The 17484-nt window shown below is 28.1% G+C and overlaps 1 protein-coding gene across 1 annotated transcript in view; it reads left to right on the top strand.

The window, feature by feature from the left end:
* Positions 1-17484, top strand: part of LOC148940762 (kinetochore-associated protein 1-like) — a 340431-nt gene that overhangs the window by 158832 nt on the left and 164115 nt on the right. Inside the window, exon 18 of the mRNA XM_089105067.1 lies at positions 13829-14072. Within this exon, the coding sequence (XP_088961193.1) occupies positions 13829-14072 (244 nt within the window). The remainder of the gene's footprint in view (positions 1-13828; positions 14073-17484) is intronic.

Here is a 17484-nt window from a genome sequence, read left to right as displayed (position 1 = left end):
ATTTATTAGCATATTTATTTATTAGAAGATTAGCAGACTTTGCTTTAATCTCAATCATACTAATGTTACTGCTTCATTTGGATTTTTCAATTTTTATGTTACAGAAAAACAGGAATATGAATTTATTGTGTAGAAGCTTTTGCTTTTTTATTTATTAGCAAATTTTTTTATTAGCAAATTGGCAGACTTTGCCGTAATCTCAATCACACTAAAGTTACTGCTTCATTTGGATTTTTTTATGTTGCAGAAAAATAGGAATATTAATTTATTGTTTAGGAGCTATTGCTTTTTTATTTATTAGAATATTTATTTATTAGCAAATTAGCAGACTTTGCTTTAATCTCAATCATACTAATGTTACTTCTTCATTTGGATTTTTCAATTTTTATGTTACAGAAAAACAGGAATATGAATTTATTGTGCAGAAGCTTTTGCTTTTTTATTTATTAGCAGATTTTTTTATTAGCAAATTGGCAGACTTTGCCGTAATCTCAATCACACTAAAGTTACTGCTTCATTTGGATTTTTCAATTTTTATGTTACATAAAAATAGGAATATGAATTTATTGTGTAGAAGCTTTTGCTTTTTTATTTATTAGCAGATTTTTTTATTAGCAAATTGGCAGACTTTGCCGTAATCTCAATCACACTAAAGTTACTGCTTCATTTGTATTTTTCAACTTTTATGTTATATAAAAATAGGAATATGAATTTATTGTGTAGAAGCTTTTGCTTTTTTATTTATTAGAAAATTTTTTTATTAGCAAATTGGCAGACTTTGCCGTAATCTCAATCACACTAAAGTTACTGCTTCATTTGGATTTTTTTATGTTGCAGAAAAATAGGAATATTAATTTATTGTTTAGGAGCTATTGCTTTTTTATTTATTAGCATATTTATTTATTAGGAGATTAGCAGACTTTGCTTTAATCTCAATCATACTAATGTTACTGCTTCATTTGGATTTTTCAATTTTTATGTTACAGAAAAACAGGAATATGAATTTATTGTGTAGAAGCTTTTGCTTTTTTATTTATTAGCAAATTTTTTTATTAGCAAATTGGCAGACTTTGCCGTAATCTCAATCACACTAAAGTTACTGCTTCATTTGGATTTTTTTATGTTGCAGAAAAATAGGAATATGAATTTATTGTTTAGGAGCTTTTGCTTTTTTATTTATTAGCATATTTATTTATTAGAAGATTAGCAGACTTTGCTTTAATCTCAATCATACTAATGTTACTGCTTCATTTGGATTTTTCAATTTTTATGTTACAGAAAAACAGGAATATGAATTTATTGTTTAGAAGCTTTTTCTTTTTTATTTATTAGCAGATTTTTTTATTAGCAAATTGGCAGACTTTGCCGTAATCTCAATCACACTAAAGTTACTGCTTCATTTGGATTTTTAAACTTTTATGTTATATAAAAATAGGAATATGAATTTATTGTGTAGAAGCTTTTGCTTTTTTATTTATTAGCAGATTTTTTTATTAGCAAATTAGCAGACTTTGCCGTAATCTCAATCACACTAAAGTTACTGCTTCATTTGGATTTTTCAATTTTTATGTTACATAAAAATAGGAATATGAATTTATTGTGTAGAAGCTTTTGCTTTTTTATTTATTAGCAGATTTTTTTATTAGCAAATTGGCAGACTTTGCCGTAATCTCAATCACACTAAAGTTACTGCTTCATTTGGATTTTCTTATGTTGCAGAAAAATAGGAATATTAATTTATTGTTTAGGAGCTATTGCTTTTTTATTTATTAGAATATTTATTTATTAGCAAATTAGCAGACTTTGCTTTAATCTCAATCATACTAATGTTACTGCTTCATTTGGATTTTTCAATTTTTATGTTACAGAAAAACAGGAATATGAATTTATTGTGTAGAAGGTTTTGCTTTTTTATTTATTAGCAGATTTTTTTATTAGCAAATTGGCAGACTTTGCCGTAATCTCAATCACACTAAAGTTACTGCTTCATTTGGATTTTTTTATGTTGCAGAAAAATAGGAATATTAATTTATTGTTTAGGAGCTATTGCTTTTTTATTTATTAGCATATTTATTTATTAGGAGATTAGCAGACTTTGCTTTAATCTCAATCATACTAATGTTACTGCTTCATTTGGATTTTTCAATTTTTATGTTACAGAAAAACAGGAATATGAATTTATTGTGAAGAAGATTTTGCTTTTTTATTTATTAGCAAATTTTTTTATTAGCAAATTGGCAGACTTTGCCGTAATCTCAATCACACTAAAGTTACTGCTTCATTTGGATTTTTCAACTTTTATGTTAAATAAAAATAGGAATATGAATTTATTGTGTAGAAGCTTTTGCTTTTTTATTTATTAGCAGATTTTTTTTATTAGCAAATTGGCAGACTTTGCCGTAATCTCAATCACACTAAAGTTACTGCTTCATTTGGATTTTTTTATGTTGCAGAAAAATAGGAATAATAATTTATTGTTTAGGAGCTATTGCTTTTTTATTTATTAGAATATTTATTTATTAGCAAATTAGCAGACTTTGCTTTAATCTCAATCATACTAATGTTACTGCTTCATTTGGATTTTTCAATTTTTATGTTACAGAAAAACAGGAATATGAATTTATTGTGTAGAAGGTTTTGCTTTTTTATTTATTAGCAAATTTTTTTATTAGCAAATTGGCAGACTTTGCCGTAATCTCAATCACACTAAAGTTACTGCTTCATTTGGATTTTTTTATTTTTCAGAAAAATAGTAATATAAATTTATTGTTTAGGAGCTATTGCTTTTTTATTTATTAGCATATTTATTTATTAGAAGATTAGCAGACTTTGCTTTAATCTCAATCATACTAATGTTACTGCTTCATTTGGATTTTTCAACTTTTATGTTACAGAAAAACAGGAATATGAATTTATTGTGTAGAAGGTTTTGCTTTTTTATTTATTAGCAGATTTTTTTATTAGCAAATTGGCAGACTTTGCCGTAATCTCAATCACACTAAAGTTACTGCTTCATTTGGATTTTTCAACTTTTATGTTACATAGAAATAGGAATATGAATTTATTGTGTAGAAGCTTTTGCTTTTTTATTTATTAGCAGATTTATTTATTAGCAAATTGGCAGACTTTGCCGTAATCTCAATCACACTAAAGTTACTGCTTCATTTGGATTTTTTTATGTTGCAGAAAAATAGGAATATTAATTTATTGTTTAGGAGCTATTGCTTTTTTATTTATTAGAATATTTATTTATTAGCAGATTAGCAGACTTTGCTTTAATCTCAATCATACTAATGTTACTGCTTCATTTGGATTTTTCAATTTTTATGTTACAGAAAAACAGGAATATGAATTTATTGTGTAGAAGGTTTTGCTTTTTTATTTATTAGCAAATTTTTTTATTAGCAAATTTGCAGACTTTGCCGTAATCTCAATCACACTAAAGTTACTGCTTCATTTGGATTTTTCAACTTTTATGTTACATAAAAATAGGAATATGAATTTATTGTTTAGAAGCTTTTGCTTTTTTATTTATTAGCATATTTTTTTATTAGCAAATTAGCAGACTTTGCCGTAATCTCAATCATACTATGGCTATAGTTACTGCTTCATTTGAATTTTTCAATTTTTTATGTTATAGAAGAATAGGAATATGAATTTATTGTTTAGAAGCTATAGATTTTTATTTATTAACAGATTTATTTATTAGCAAATTGGCAGACTTTGCCGTAATCTCAATCACACTAAAGTTACTGCTTCATTTGGATTTTTCAACTTTTATGTTATATAAAAATAGGAATATGAATTTATTGTGTAGAAGCTTTTGCTTTTTTATTTATTAGCAGATTTTTTTATTAGCAAATTGGCAGACTTTGCCGTAATCTCAATCACACTAAAGTTACTGCTTCATTTGGATTTTTTTATGTTGCAGAAAAATAGGACTATTAATTTATTGTTTAGGAGCTATTGCTTTTTTATTTATTAGCATATTTATTTATTAGGAGATTAGCAGACTTTGCTTTAATCTCAATCATACTAATGTTACTGCTTCATTTGGATTTTTCAATTTTTATGTTACAGAAAAACAGGAATATGAATTTATTGTGTAGAAGGTTTTGATTTTTTATTTATTAGCAGATTTTTTTATTAGCAAATTGGCAGACTTTGCCGTAATCTCAATCACACTAAAGTTACTGCTTCATTTGGATTTTTCAACTTTTATGTTACATAAAAATAGGAATATGAATTTATTGTTTAGAAGCTATAGCTTTTTATTTATTAACAGATTTTTTTATTAGCAAATTAGCAGACTTTGCCGTAATCTCAATCACACTAAAGTTACTGCTTCATTTGGATTTTTCAACTTTTATGTTACATAAAAATAGGAATATGAATTTATTGTGTAGCAGCTTTTGCTTTTTTATTTATTAGTAGATTTTTTTATTAGCAAATTGGCAGACTTTGCCGTAATCTCAATCACACTAAAGTTACTGCTTCATTTGGATTTTTCAACTTTTATGTTACATAAAAATAGGAATATGAATTTATTGTGTAGAAGCTTTTGCTTTTTTATTTATTAGCAGATTTTTTTATTAGCAAATTGGCAGACTTTGCCGTAATCTCAATCACACTAAAGTTACTGCTTCATTTGGATTTTTCAACTTTTATGTTGCAGAAAAATAGTAAAATGAATTTATTGTTTAGGAGCTTTTGTTTTTTATTTATTAGCAGATTTATTTATTAGCAAATTAGCAGACTTTGCCGTAATCTCAATCACACTAAAGTTACTGCTTCATTTGGATTTTTCAACTTTTATGTTACAGAAAAACAGGAATATGAATTTATTGTGTAGAAGCTTTTGCTTTTTTATTTATTAGCAGATTTTTTTATTAGCAAATTGGCAGACTTTACCGTAATCTCAATCATACTATGGCTATAGTTAATGCTTCATTTGAATTTTTCAATTTTTTATGTTATAGAAGAATAGGAATATGAATTTATTGTTTAGAAGCTATAGCTTTTTATTTATTAACAGATTTATTTATTAGCAAATTGGCAGACTTTGCCTTAATCTCAATCATACTAAAGCTACTGCTTCATTTGGATTTTTCAACTTTTATGTTACATAAAAATAGGAATATGAATTTATTGTGTAGAAGCTTTTGCTTTTTTATTTATTAGTAGATTTTTTTATTAGCAAATTGGCAGACTTTGCCGTAATCTCAATCACACTAAAGTTACTGCTTCATTTGGATTTTTCAAATTTTATGTTGCAGAAAAATAAGAAAATGAATTTATTGTTTAGGAGCTTTTGTTTTTTATTTATTAGCAGATTTATTTATTAGCAAATTAGCAGACTTTGCCGTAATCTCAATCACACTAAAGTTACTGCTTCATTTGGATTTTTCAACTTTTATGTTACATAAAAATAGGAATATGAATTTATTGTGTAGAAGCTTTTGCTTTTTTATTTATTAGCAGATTTTTTTATTAGCAAATTGGCAGACTTTACCGTAATCTCAATCATACTATGGCTATAGTTACTGCTTCATTTGAATTTTTCAATTTTTTATGTTATAGAAGAATAGGAATATGAATTTATTGTTTAGAAGCTATAGCTTTTTATTTATTAACAGATTTATTTATTAGCAAATTGGCAGACTTTGCCTTAATCTCAATCATACTAAAGCTACTGCTTCATTTGTATTTTTCAACTTTTATGTTACATAAAAATAGGAATATGAATTTTTTGTGTAGAAGCTTTTGCTTTTTTATTTATTAGCAGATTTTTTTATTAGCAAATTGGCAGACTTTGCCGTAATATCAATCATACTATGGCTATAGTTATTGCTTCATTTGAATTTTTCAATTTTTTATGTTATAGAAGAATAGGAATATGATTTTATTGTTTAGAAGCTATAGCTTTTTATTTATTATCAGATTTATTTATTAGCAAATTGGCAGACTTTGCCTTAATCTCAATCATACTAAAGCTACTGCTTCATTTGGATTTTTAAACTTTTATTTTACATAAAAATAGGAATATGAATTTATTGTGTAGAAGCTTTTGCTTTTTTATTTATTAGCAGATTTTTTTATTAGCAAATTGGCAGACTTTGCCGTAATATCAATCATACTATGGCTATAGTTACTGCTTCATTTGAATTTTTCAATTTTTTATGTTATAGAAGAATAGGAATATGAATTTATTGTTTAGAAGCTATAGCTTTTTATTTATTAACAGATTTATTTATTAGCAAATTGGCAGACTTTGCCGTAATCTCAATCACACTAAAGTTACTGCTTCATTTGGATTTTTCAACTTTTATGTTATATAAAAATAGGAATATGAATTTATTGTGTAGAAGCTTTTGCTTTTTTATTTATTATCAGATTTTTTTATTAGCAAATTGGCAGACTTTGCCGTAATCTCAATCACACTAAAGTTACTGCTTCATTTGGATTTTTCAACTTTTATTTTATATAAAAATAGGAATATGAATTTATTGTGTAGAAGCTTTTGCTTTTTTATTTATTAGCAGATTTTTTTATTAGCAAATTGGCAGACTTTGCCGTAATCTCAATCATACTATGGCTATAGTTACTGCTTCATTTGAATTTTTCAATTTTTTATGTTATAGAAGAATAGGAATATGAATTTATTGTTTAGAAGCTATAGCTTTTTATTTATTAACAGATTTATTTATTAGCAAATTGGCAGACTTTGCCTTAATCTCAATCATACTAAAGCTACTGCTTCATTTGGATTTTTCAACTTTTATGTTACATAAAAATAGGAATATGAATTTATTGTGTAGAAGCTTTTGCTTTTTTATTTATTAGCAGATTTTTTTATTAGCAAATTGGCAGACTTTGCCGTAATCTCAATCATACTATGGCTATAGTTATTGCTTCATTTGAATTTTTCAATTTTTTATGTTATAGAAGAATAGGAATATGAATTTATTGTTTAGAAGCTATAGCTTTTTATTTATTAACAGATTTATTTATTAGCAAATTGGCAGACTTTGCCTTAATCTCAATCATACTAAAGCTACTGCTTCATTTGGATTTTTCAACTTTTATGTTACATAAAAATAGGAATATGAATTTATTGTGTAGAAGCTTTTGCTTTTTTATTTATTAGCAGATTTTTTTATTAGCAAATTGGCAGACTTTGCCGTAATATCAATCATACTATGGCTATAGTTACTGCTTCATTTGAATTTTTCAATTTTTTATTTTATAGAATAATAGGAATATGAATTTATTGTTTAGAAGCTATAGCTTTTTATTTATTAACAGATTTATTTATTAGCAAATTGGCAGACTTTGCCGTAATCTCAATCACACTAAAGTTACTGCTTCATTTGGATTTTTCAACTTTTATGTTATATAAAAATAGGAATATGAATTTATTGTGTAGAAGCTTTTGCTTTTTTATTTATTAGCAGATTTTTTTATTAGCAAATTGGCAGACTTTGACGTAATCTCAATCACACTAAAGTTACTGCTTCATTTGGATTTTTCAAATTTTATGTTACATAAAAATAGTAATATGAATTTATTGTGTATAAGCTTTTGCTTTTTTATTTATTAGCAGATTTATTTATTAGCAAATTAGCAGACTTTGCCGTAATCTCAATCACACTAAAGTTACTGCTTCATTTGGATTTTTCAACTTTTATGTTACATAAAAATAGGAATATGAATTTATTGTGTAGAAGCTTTTGCTTTTTTATTTATTAGCAGATTTATTTATTAGCAAATTGGCAGACTTTGCCGTAATCTCAATCACACTAAAGTTACTGCTTCATTTGGATTTTTAAACTTTTATTTTAAATAAAAATATGAATATTAATTTATTGTGTAGAAGCTTTTGCTTTTTTATTTATTAGCAAATTTTTTTATTAGCAAATTGGCAGACTTTGCCGTAATCTCAATCACACTAAAATTACTGCTTCATTTGGATTTTTCAACTTTTATGTTACATAAAAATAGGAATATGAATTTATTGTGTAGAAGCTTTTGCTTTTTTATTTATTAGCAGATTTATTTATTAGCAAATTGGCAGACTTTGCCGTAATCTCAATCACACTAAAGTTACTGCTTCATTTGGATTTTTTTATGTTGCAGAAAAATAGGAATATTAATTTATTGTTTAGGAGCTATTGCTTTTTTATTTATTAGAATATTTATTTATTAGGAAATTAGCAGACTTTGCTTTAATCTCAATCATACTAATGTTACTGCTTCATTTGGATTTTTCAATTTTTATGTTACATAAAAATAGGAATATGAATTTATTGTGTAGAAGCTTTTGCTTTTTTATTTATTAGCAGATTTATTTATTAGCAAATTGGCAGACTTTGCCGTAATCTCAATCACACTAAAGTTACTGCTTCATTTGGATTTTTCAACTTTTATGTTACATAAAAATAGGAATATGAATTTATTGTGTAGAAGCTTTTGCTTTTTTATTTATTAACAGATTTATTTATTAGCAAATTAGCAGACTTTGCCGTAATCTCAATCAAACTAAAGTTACGGCTTCATTTGGATTTTTCAACTTTTATGTTACATAAAAATAGGAATATGAATTTATTGTGTAGAAGCTTTTGCTTTTTTATTTATTAGCAAATTTTTTTATTAGCAAATTGGCAGACTTTGCCGTAATCTCAATTACACTAAAATTACTGCTTCATTTGGATTTTTAAACTTTTATGTTACATAAAAATATGAATATGAATTTATTGTGTAGAAGCTTTTGCTTTTTTATTTATTAGCAGATTTTTTTATTAGCAAATTGGCAGACTTTGCCGTAATCTCAATCACACTAAAGTTACTGCTTCATTTGGATTTTTTTATGTTGCAGAAAAATAGGAATATTAATTTATTGTTTAGGAGCTATTGCTTTTTTATTTATTAGAATATTTATTTATTAGCAAATTAGCAGACTTTGCTTTAATCTCAATCATACTAACGTTACTGCTTCATTTGGATTTTTCAAGTTTTATGTTACATAAAAATAGGAATATGAATTTATTGTGTAGAAGCTTTTGCTTTTTTATTTATTAGCAGATTTTTTTATTAGCAAATTGGCAGACTTTGCCGTAATCTCAATCACACTAAAGTTACTGCTTCATTTGGATTTTTCAACTTTTATGTTACATAAAAATATGAATATGAATTTATTGTGTAGAAGCTTTTGCTTTTTTGTTTATTAGCAAATTTTTTTATTAGCAAATTGGCAGACTTTGCCGTAATCTCAATTACACTAAAGTTACTGCTTCATTTGGATTTTTCAACTTTTATGTTACATAAAAATAGGAATATGAATTTATTGTGTAGAAGCTTTTTCTTTTTTATTTATTAGCAGATTTTTTTATTAGCAAATTGGCAGACTTTGCCGTAATCTCAATCACACTAAAGTTACTGCTTCCTTTGGATTTTTTTATGTTGCAGAAAAATAGGAATATTAATTTATTGTTTAGGAACTATTGCTTTTTTATTTATTAGCAAATTAGCAGACTTTACTTTAATCTCAATCATGCTAAAGTTACTGCCTCATTTGAGTATTGTATTTTTTATGTTGCTGAAAAATAGGAATATGAATTTATTGTTTAAAAGCTATTGCTTTTTTATTTATTAGCAGATTTATCTATTAGCAAATTAGCAGACTTTGCTTTAATCTCAATCATACTAATGTTACTGCTTCATTTGGATTTTTCAATTTTTATGTTACAGAAAAACAGGAATATGAATTTATTGTTTAGGAGCTTTTGCTTTTTTATTTATTAGCAAATTTTTTTATTAGCAAATTGGCAGACTTTGCCGTAATCTCAATCACACTAAAGTTACTGCTTCCTTTGGATTTTTTTATGTTGCAGAAAAATAGGAATATTAATTTATTGTTTAGGAACTATTGCTTTTTTATTTATTAGCAAATTAGCAGACTTTACTTTAATCTCAATCATGCTAAAGTTACTGCCTCATTTGAGTCTTGTATTTTTTATGTTGCAGAAAAATAGGAGTCTTAATTTATTGTTTAGAAGCTATTGCTTTTTTACTTATTAGCAGATTTATCTATTAGCAAATTAGCAGACTTTGCTTTAATCTCAATCACACTAATGTTACTGCTTCATTTGGATTTTTCAACTTTTATGTTACAGAAAAACAGGAATATGAATTTATTGTGTAGAAGCTTTTGCTTTTTTATTTATTAGCAGATTTTTTTATTAGCAAATTGGCAGACTTTGCCGTAATCTCAATCACACTAAAGTTACTGCTTCCTTTGGATTTTTTTATGTTGCAGAAAAATAGGAATATTAATTTATTGTTTAGGAACTATTGCTTTTTTATTTATTAGCAAATTAGCAGACTTTACTTTAATCTCAATCATGCTAAAGTTACTGCTTCATTTGAGTCTTGTATTTTTTATGTTGCAGAAAAATAGGAGTCTGAATTTATTGTTTAGAAGCTATTGCTTTTTTACTTATTAGCAGATTTATCTATTAGCAAATTTGCAGACTTTGCTTTAATCTCAATTATACTAAAGTTACTGCTTCATTTGGATTTTTCAATTTTTATGTTACAGAAAAACAGGAATATGAATTTATTGTGTAGAAGGTTTTGCTTTTTTATTTATTAGCAGATTTTTTTATTAGCAAATTGGCAGACTTTGCCGTAATCTCAATCACACTAAAGTTACTGCTTCATTTGGATTTTTCAACTTTTATGTTATATAAAAATAGTAATATGAATTTATTGTGTATAAGCTTTTGCTTTTTTATTTATTAGCAGATTTTTTTATTAGCAAATTGGCAGACTTTGCCGTAATCTCAATCACACTAAAGTTACTGCTTCATTTGGATTTTTTAATGTTGCAGAAAAATAGGAATATTAATTTATTGTTTAGGAACTATTGCTTTTTTATTTATTAGCAAATTAGCAGACTTTACTTTAATCTCAATCATGCTAAAGTTACTGCCTCATTTGAGTCTTGTATTTTTTATGTTGCAGAAAAATAGGAGTCTGAATTTATTGTTTAGAAGCTATTGCTTTTTTACTTATTAGCAGATTTATCTATTAGCAAATTAGCAGACTTTGCTTTAATCTCAATAACACTAAAGTTACTGCTTCATTTTGATTTTTCAACTTTTATGTTACAGAAAAACAGGAATATGAATTTATTGTGTAGAAGCTTTTGCTTTTTTATTTATTAGCAGATTTTTTTATTAGCAAATTGGCAGACTTTGCCGTAATCTCAATCACACTAAAGTTACTGCTTCCTTTGGATTTTTTTATGTTGCAGAAAAATAGGAATATTAATTTATTGTTTAGGAACTATTGCTTTTTTATTTATTAGCAAATTAGCAGACTTTACTTTAATCTCAATCATGCTAAAGTTACTGCTTCATTTGAGTATTGTATTTTTTATGTTGCAGAAAAATAGGAGTCTGAATTTATTGTTTAGAAGCTATTGCTTTTTTACTTATTAGCAGATTTATCTATTAGCAAATTTGCAGACTTTGCTTTAATCTCAATCATACTAAAGTTACTGCTTCATTTGGATTTCTCAATTTTTATGTTACAGAAAAACAGGAATATGAATTTATTGTGTAGAAGCTTTTGCTTTTTTATTTATTAGCAAATTTTTTTATTAGCAAATTGGCAGACTTTGCCTTAATCTCAATCATACTAAAGTTACTGCTTCATTTGGATTTTTTGTTTTTTATGTTGCAGAAAAATAAGAAAATGAATTTATTGTTTAGGAGCTTTTGTTTTTTATTTATTAGCAGATTTATTTATTAGCAAATTAGCAGACTTTGCTTTAATCTCAATTATACTAAAGTTACTGCTTCATTTGGATTTCTAATTTTTTATGTTGCAGAAAAATAGGAATATGGATTTATTGTTTAGAAGCTATTGCTTTTTTATTTATTAGCAGATTTTTTTATTAGCAAATTGGCAGACTTTGCCGTAATCTCAATCACACTAAAGTTACTGCTTCATTTGGATTTTTTTATGTTGCAGAAAAATAGGAATATTAATTTATTGTTTAGGAGCTATTGCTTTTTTATTTATTAGCATATTTATTTATTAGCAAATTAGCAGACTTTACTTTAATCTCAATCATGCTAAAGTTACTGCTTCATTTGAGTCTTGTATTTTTTATGTTGCAGAAAAATAGGAATATGAATTTATTGTTTAAAAGCTATTGCTTTTTTATTTATTAGCAGACTTTGCCTTAATCTCAATCATACTAAAGTTACTGCTTCATTTGGATTTTTCAATTTTTATGTTACAGAAAAACAGGAATATGAATTTATTGTTTAGGAGCTATTCTCCAGTTTCTGTGAGGGTCGTTTGGGCCAATCTTAGACCCATCTTCTTGTTTGTACGTTTGTTTGAAGATATCATTGACGGGTATCGTTGTTTTAGCCTATAAGTTAAGGTATATAATGACTTAAAGCGTGTGGCCCCTGCGCGCACATCTTGTAGAAAAGCACAGCTTTCGGGAGAATGAAAAATCTCATTTGGGGATTATTCTATGGGTCATGAATCTGCGTTACATTTAGAAAGTAATATGAAATTGTTCTATAAGTGCTTATTTTTTATTATTTACTATGTCAAATTTTTCTTTTATTGATGTCTTTTTAATGCCACTTACAAGAATTTTTTTATTTCTACCAGTTGTCACAGCTAAAAAACTGACTGACGTAATATAATATCCTCTCTTAGATTTTTTTTTTTTGGGGGGGGGGATATATTTTCACTGGAAAATGTCATTTCTTTGTGTTTTTTACTGAAAAAATCCCCCACTGCTAGATTGGAATAACAGATCTGCCATTACATTTGCATCAGCTGATTCTTACAGCATTTTCATCTTCTAAAGGACAGTAACAAAAGAATAGTACCCTTTTATTCCTTTGTTAACATTGTTTCTAAAGATATATTCGCTACTATCACAACATCGTAGCTTATCATCCTCCTAATGGTGCTAGATATACCCTTAAATATTATGTATTTAAGCCGGAATTTTTCTGGGAATGGGGCCTAGGATCAATTATCTGTAGGCATTTACACTTTCTTTGTATCTTTGTCCTTCAAGTTTTTTTTGTGTTTGAAGAACTGAAGGAAATATTGATGGTTTTCTGAATGTATAATGAGTATATTGTTACCGAAAATAGGAAATCTTGATGGAAAAGAAGGAAATCTTTATGGTTTCTGATCATTTTCTTTGATGGTTTCTTGATGGAAATCTGATGGAACTGAAGGAAATCTTCATGATTTCTTGAATGTATAATGAGTATATTGTTACAGAAAAATAGGAAATCTCGATGGAAAAGAAGGAAATCTTGATGGTTTCTGATCATTTTCTTTGATGGTTTGATGGTTTCTTCATGAATATCTGATTGGACTGAAGGAAATCTTAATGGTTTTCTGAATGTACAATGAGTATTTTCTTACAGAAAATAGGAAATCTCGATGGAAAAGAAGGGAATCTTGATGGTTTCTGATCATTTTCTTTGATGATCTGATGTTTTCTTGACGGAAACCTGATGGAATTGAAGGAAATCTTGATGATTTTCTGAATGTATAATGAGTATAAAGCTCAAGGAATTTTCCCTTTCCTAGACAGTATCTTCAGGGAGTGTGATAAAGTTTTTAACAACAAAAATCGTAAAAATTGGTCACTATTTGATTTAGAATTTTTACTATTTCGTTGTAAAAATTGGTATATTTTAAGCTGCAATTTTTTTGGGAGGGAGAGAGGGAAGGAACTGGGTCAATTTTGTGCTTTAAAACTCCTTTTGTTTTAAAGTTTGTATCTTGCTTATCAAGGTTTGGTATGTTTGAAGAATTGAAGAAGAGGTTTGTCGATGCTAATGGAAACCTTAGCCCTGGCAGCAGGTTACTCTGTGGCCTGGGTGCTGGTGTTGCAGAAGCTATTTTGGCAGTTACACCAATGGAAACAGTGAAGGTGAAGTTTATTAATGACCAGAGAAGTGGTAAACCACAGTATAGAGGACTCTTCCATGGTTTAGGCATGATTGTCAAACAACAAGGTAATTTTTTTACTTTATTTGTTTCTCTCTTGGACAGATCATTCAGAAAATAAACGTTCAGATGGGGATAAGCCCATTTATTAGACATTGAAAATAGATACAAAAGTCTGGATATTTTGACCGCACATACAGCAATCGTCATCAGCAGAAATATTTAAGCATTAAAGTTTAGATAATTTCGAAGACCACACTTCCTTTCCATGACGATAAATAAAAGTTCAAAAAGGGATAATATCCTTTTAATAGACAGTCATAAATTTGGTCACATATGCAGTGACCGTCATCAGTAGTAATACCATCAGTAGTAACGGTCACTGCACATATGACCGAAGTATCCAGTATTTTTTGAAATTTATCACTGTCTATTAAAAGGATTTTATCCCTATTAGAACTTTTATTTATCAGCATTAAAATTAAAACTAACATATTATACAGAACAAAATAATAACTTCCGGGTCATTCACTAGATTTGTCTGAGGGAGTTCTTTAACTGGGTTCATTCAAAGTCTTGGGTTGTAAATTTTCTTCTTTAATATTGCCTAAATGTAATTTGAATTTTTAACGAAGGTGGCAAAATCTCTCTCAGACAAATCTAGTGAATGAACCGTAAGTTACTATTTTGTTTTGTATGAATATGTGAGTTTTAATTTTAATGCATTAGTATTTTTGCTGATGATGACTGTCTAATAAATGGATTTATCCCCATTTGGACGATTATTTTTTCGTCATATAAATGCAGTGTGGTCTCTGAAAAAAAAAATCTAATTTAAAGTATTACGTCGAAATGGTGCAGCTCAACTTGACTCTGGTGCAGCTGAACCCACACTCAACTCCTTTTTTATTCAGTTCAATCACATTCGCCTTATCTCGATTTAGCTAAACGAAATTCAATTAAATCCGCACCAATTCGCCCTGGTTGTTTTTATTATTGACAATATTCGAGTTAAGTTGTATATGTGAAGTTGAACGGTGTTAATCTAAACAAAGTCTGAGCTGAATGAGACTTGAGCTCCTTAGTCACCGTTTTTACAACTGAAAAGCAGAGCATTAGAAACTTAAAGAAACTAACCTACGTAAATAAGTATGTTAAGTGAGTAGCTTTATATTAAGAATAGCTTTTAACTCTTAAATAAGTCTTTACCCAATCTGCTAACCTAAAAATACAAAAATGATCAGAATCATCCTCTAAAATCATCACAATCACCATAAGCAGACTATTGAAAAATAAAAAAATTGGAATGGAGCCAACTCAAACTCTGATGAAGCGTGAAACGTTTACTAGAAAACGTTTTTTTTAATATATTAATAATAAAATTTTTATTATGAATTTTATTTTTTATTTTTTTTATTATATTAAAATTTTTTTAAATATATTAATTGCTCATTTTGAAATAACATTTTATTGATTGTAATAACATATTATTAACAATAATATGTTATTATTGATTTCTCTGTAACGTAACATAAAAGAGGCAAATCATCCGACGCTTCCCCTTTTTTAGCCCTAGTTTTCTTTAGACACCCATTTTAGAGCTGGGTCGACTCTGGCTGAGCTTACAGAGTCACGCCATTACCCCCCTTTCCAAACCAAATAGCCAATGACACCAGGACTCATACCCCTGACCTCCGGATTTCAAATTGGGAGCGCAAACCACTTGGCTAGGACGAGTATAATAATTGACCAGGACTCGAACCTTTGGACATAAACTCACATAACGTAAAATTCTATGCAGAGTCTACTTGGCACTCCCTACATTACGGACAAAATTTGCTCTGTAAACGTTGCTACGTTACTACGTTAATAATAAGGTTTCATGGCTTAGCGTGAAAGCACCATCGCTATTTCGTAATTCTAATATGAAAATAGCTGACCTGAGCGCCAATTGTGGTAAATGGGATTAATAAACTTTAGATCGAAAAACTGTCAGTTGTGTTGTGAAAATTTTTATCAGGAATAGACGGTTTTTATCCTTCATAAATTCTTTTTTTTCTTATCAGAGCCTTAACACACCATGGTAAAGCTCCAGTGTAACGCTAGAGCCTCGCCACACCAGTATTAATGATTTGTTTTCCTGCTTTATTTAGAAACGCAGAAGTTTAGAATATTAGCTCAAATTCAAAAACCTAAAGAAGGAATTAAATGCATGAGTAGTAGTAATATTAGTAGTTTATTATGCTTAAGAATATAAAACAGAATAATTATTTGCACGCCAAAATCTGAGCGTGTGAGGGCATTTTGCAAGGTTAATTTGTCAGGGACCCTGCCAACAAAATTCCTACATCACAGGCTTCAACGAGCTAAAGAAGGTTTGAGGAATTTGTCAGGGACAGTATTGGTTCTGAAGACGAATATAGGGGAGGGGCACAACAAACATTTTGTGTGTCAAAGGAGATATCACCTAATTGTTATAATCGATGACGTCATAAGCTATATTTTCTGTTTTTCGACCTAGATGAGAGGTTTGAACTTGGAATATGAAACAGAATAAGGTATCGAGAGAGAAAAAATGATGAATAAAATCAGATTTAGCTTCCTAACTGCAAATTATGAAAACATACCTAAGTGGTGACACCAGAAGCCAACTTTCCTGTACGTGCATTAGAGTTATGTCCAAAGGGGGACGAACAGAGCAATTGGAGCTGCACAGGAAGGTGACAACACCTTTGCAACTCCATTCCGCTAGTGGCGTCAAAACAGAAGCCTCAAAACGAGCAGAAATTAACATGAGTTGGGCTCAAAAACCCTATGCCTTCCCAAAGCCAGAACATAATTTCTACTTTACTGAAAAAAAATATAAATGTTTTTACTTTTATAACTTTAATAAATCAAATAATATTAACATTTTGATTACTAAATATCAGTATATGTATATTAAACTGACAATGCATATTCATTTGTATTTTTTTCAATTTCATACCTCCTCTAGTTGGCCTGAAATGGAAAACTTGATAGATACCATTTGCAAAAAAATCTGCTTACTTTCTTTGATAGCTTGGATACATTTACGCTATTTTGGTTAAATTTTAAGAGCAGAAGTTGTCCCGAAAGTCTGAACATAATACCCTCAGTCGTTCTTGGGATACTGCTGAGATGCTCTATTGGGAATTAGCATTAACAGTGCATTTTGATTTAATCTTAAGGCAACATTTGGTTTTCAAACATAATGGGCAAAGGGAGGGTGGGCGTGGGAGGGGGATTAGTTGCCCTCCAATCACTTTCGACTATTAAAAAGGGCATCAGCCCTTTCCATTTTCATTCGAATGAGCCCTTTTCGGAGTTCCCACGACAACTCCCTCGATACGAAGTGCCCTGGTCTAAACAATAACAACAACAAAAATAATACATTATACCTACATCGATCTTTACTATAAAAATGTCAAGCCTTCCAATCACTTTCGACAATTAAAAAGG

This window comes from Artemia sp. Qi Xiang Cuo, chromosome 19, assembly GCF_049724085.1.
Source record: "Artemia sp. Qi Xiang Cuo chromosome 19, ASM4972408v1, whole genome shotgun sequence".
Taxonomy (NCBI): domain Eukaryota; kingdom Metazoa; phylum Arthropoda; class Branchiopoda; order Anostraca; family Artemiidae; genus Artemia; species Artemia sp. Qi Xiang Cuo.
The sequence above is the reverse complement of the archived record's forward strand: the minus strand, read 5'-3'. Positions and strand labels throughout refer to the sequence as shown.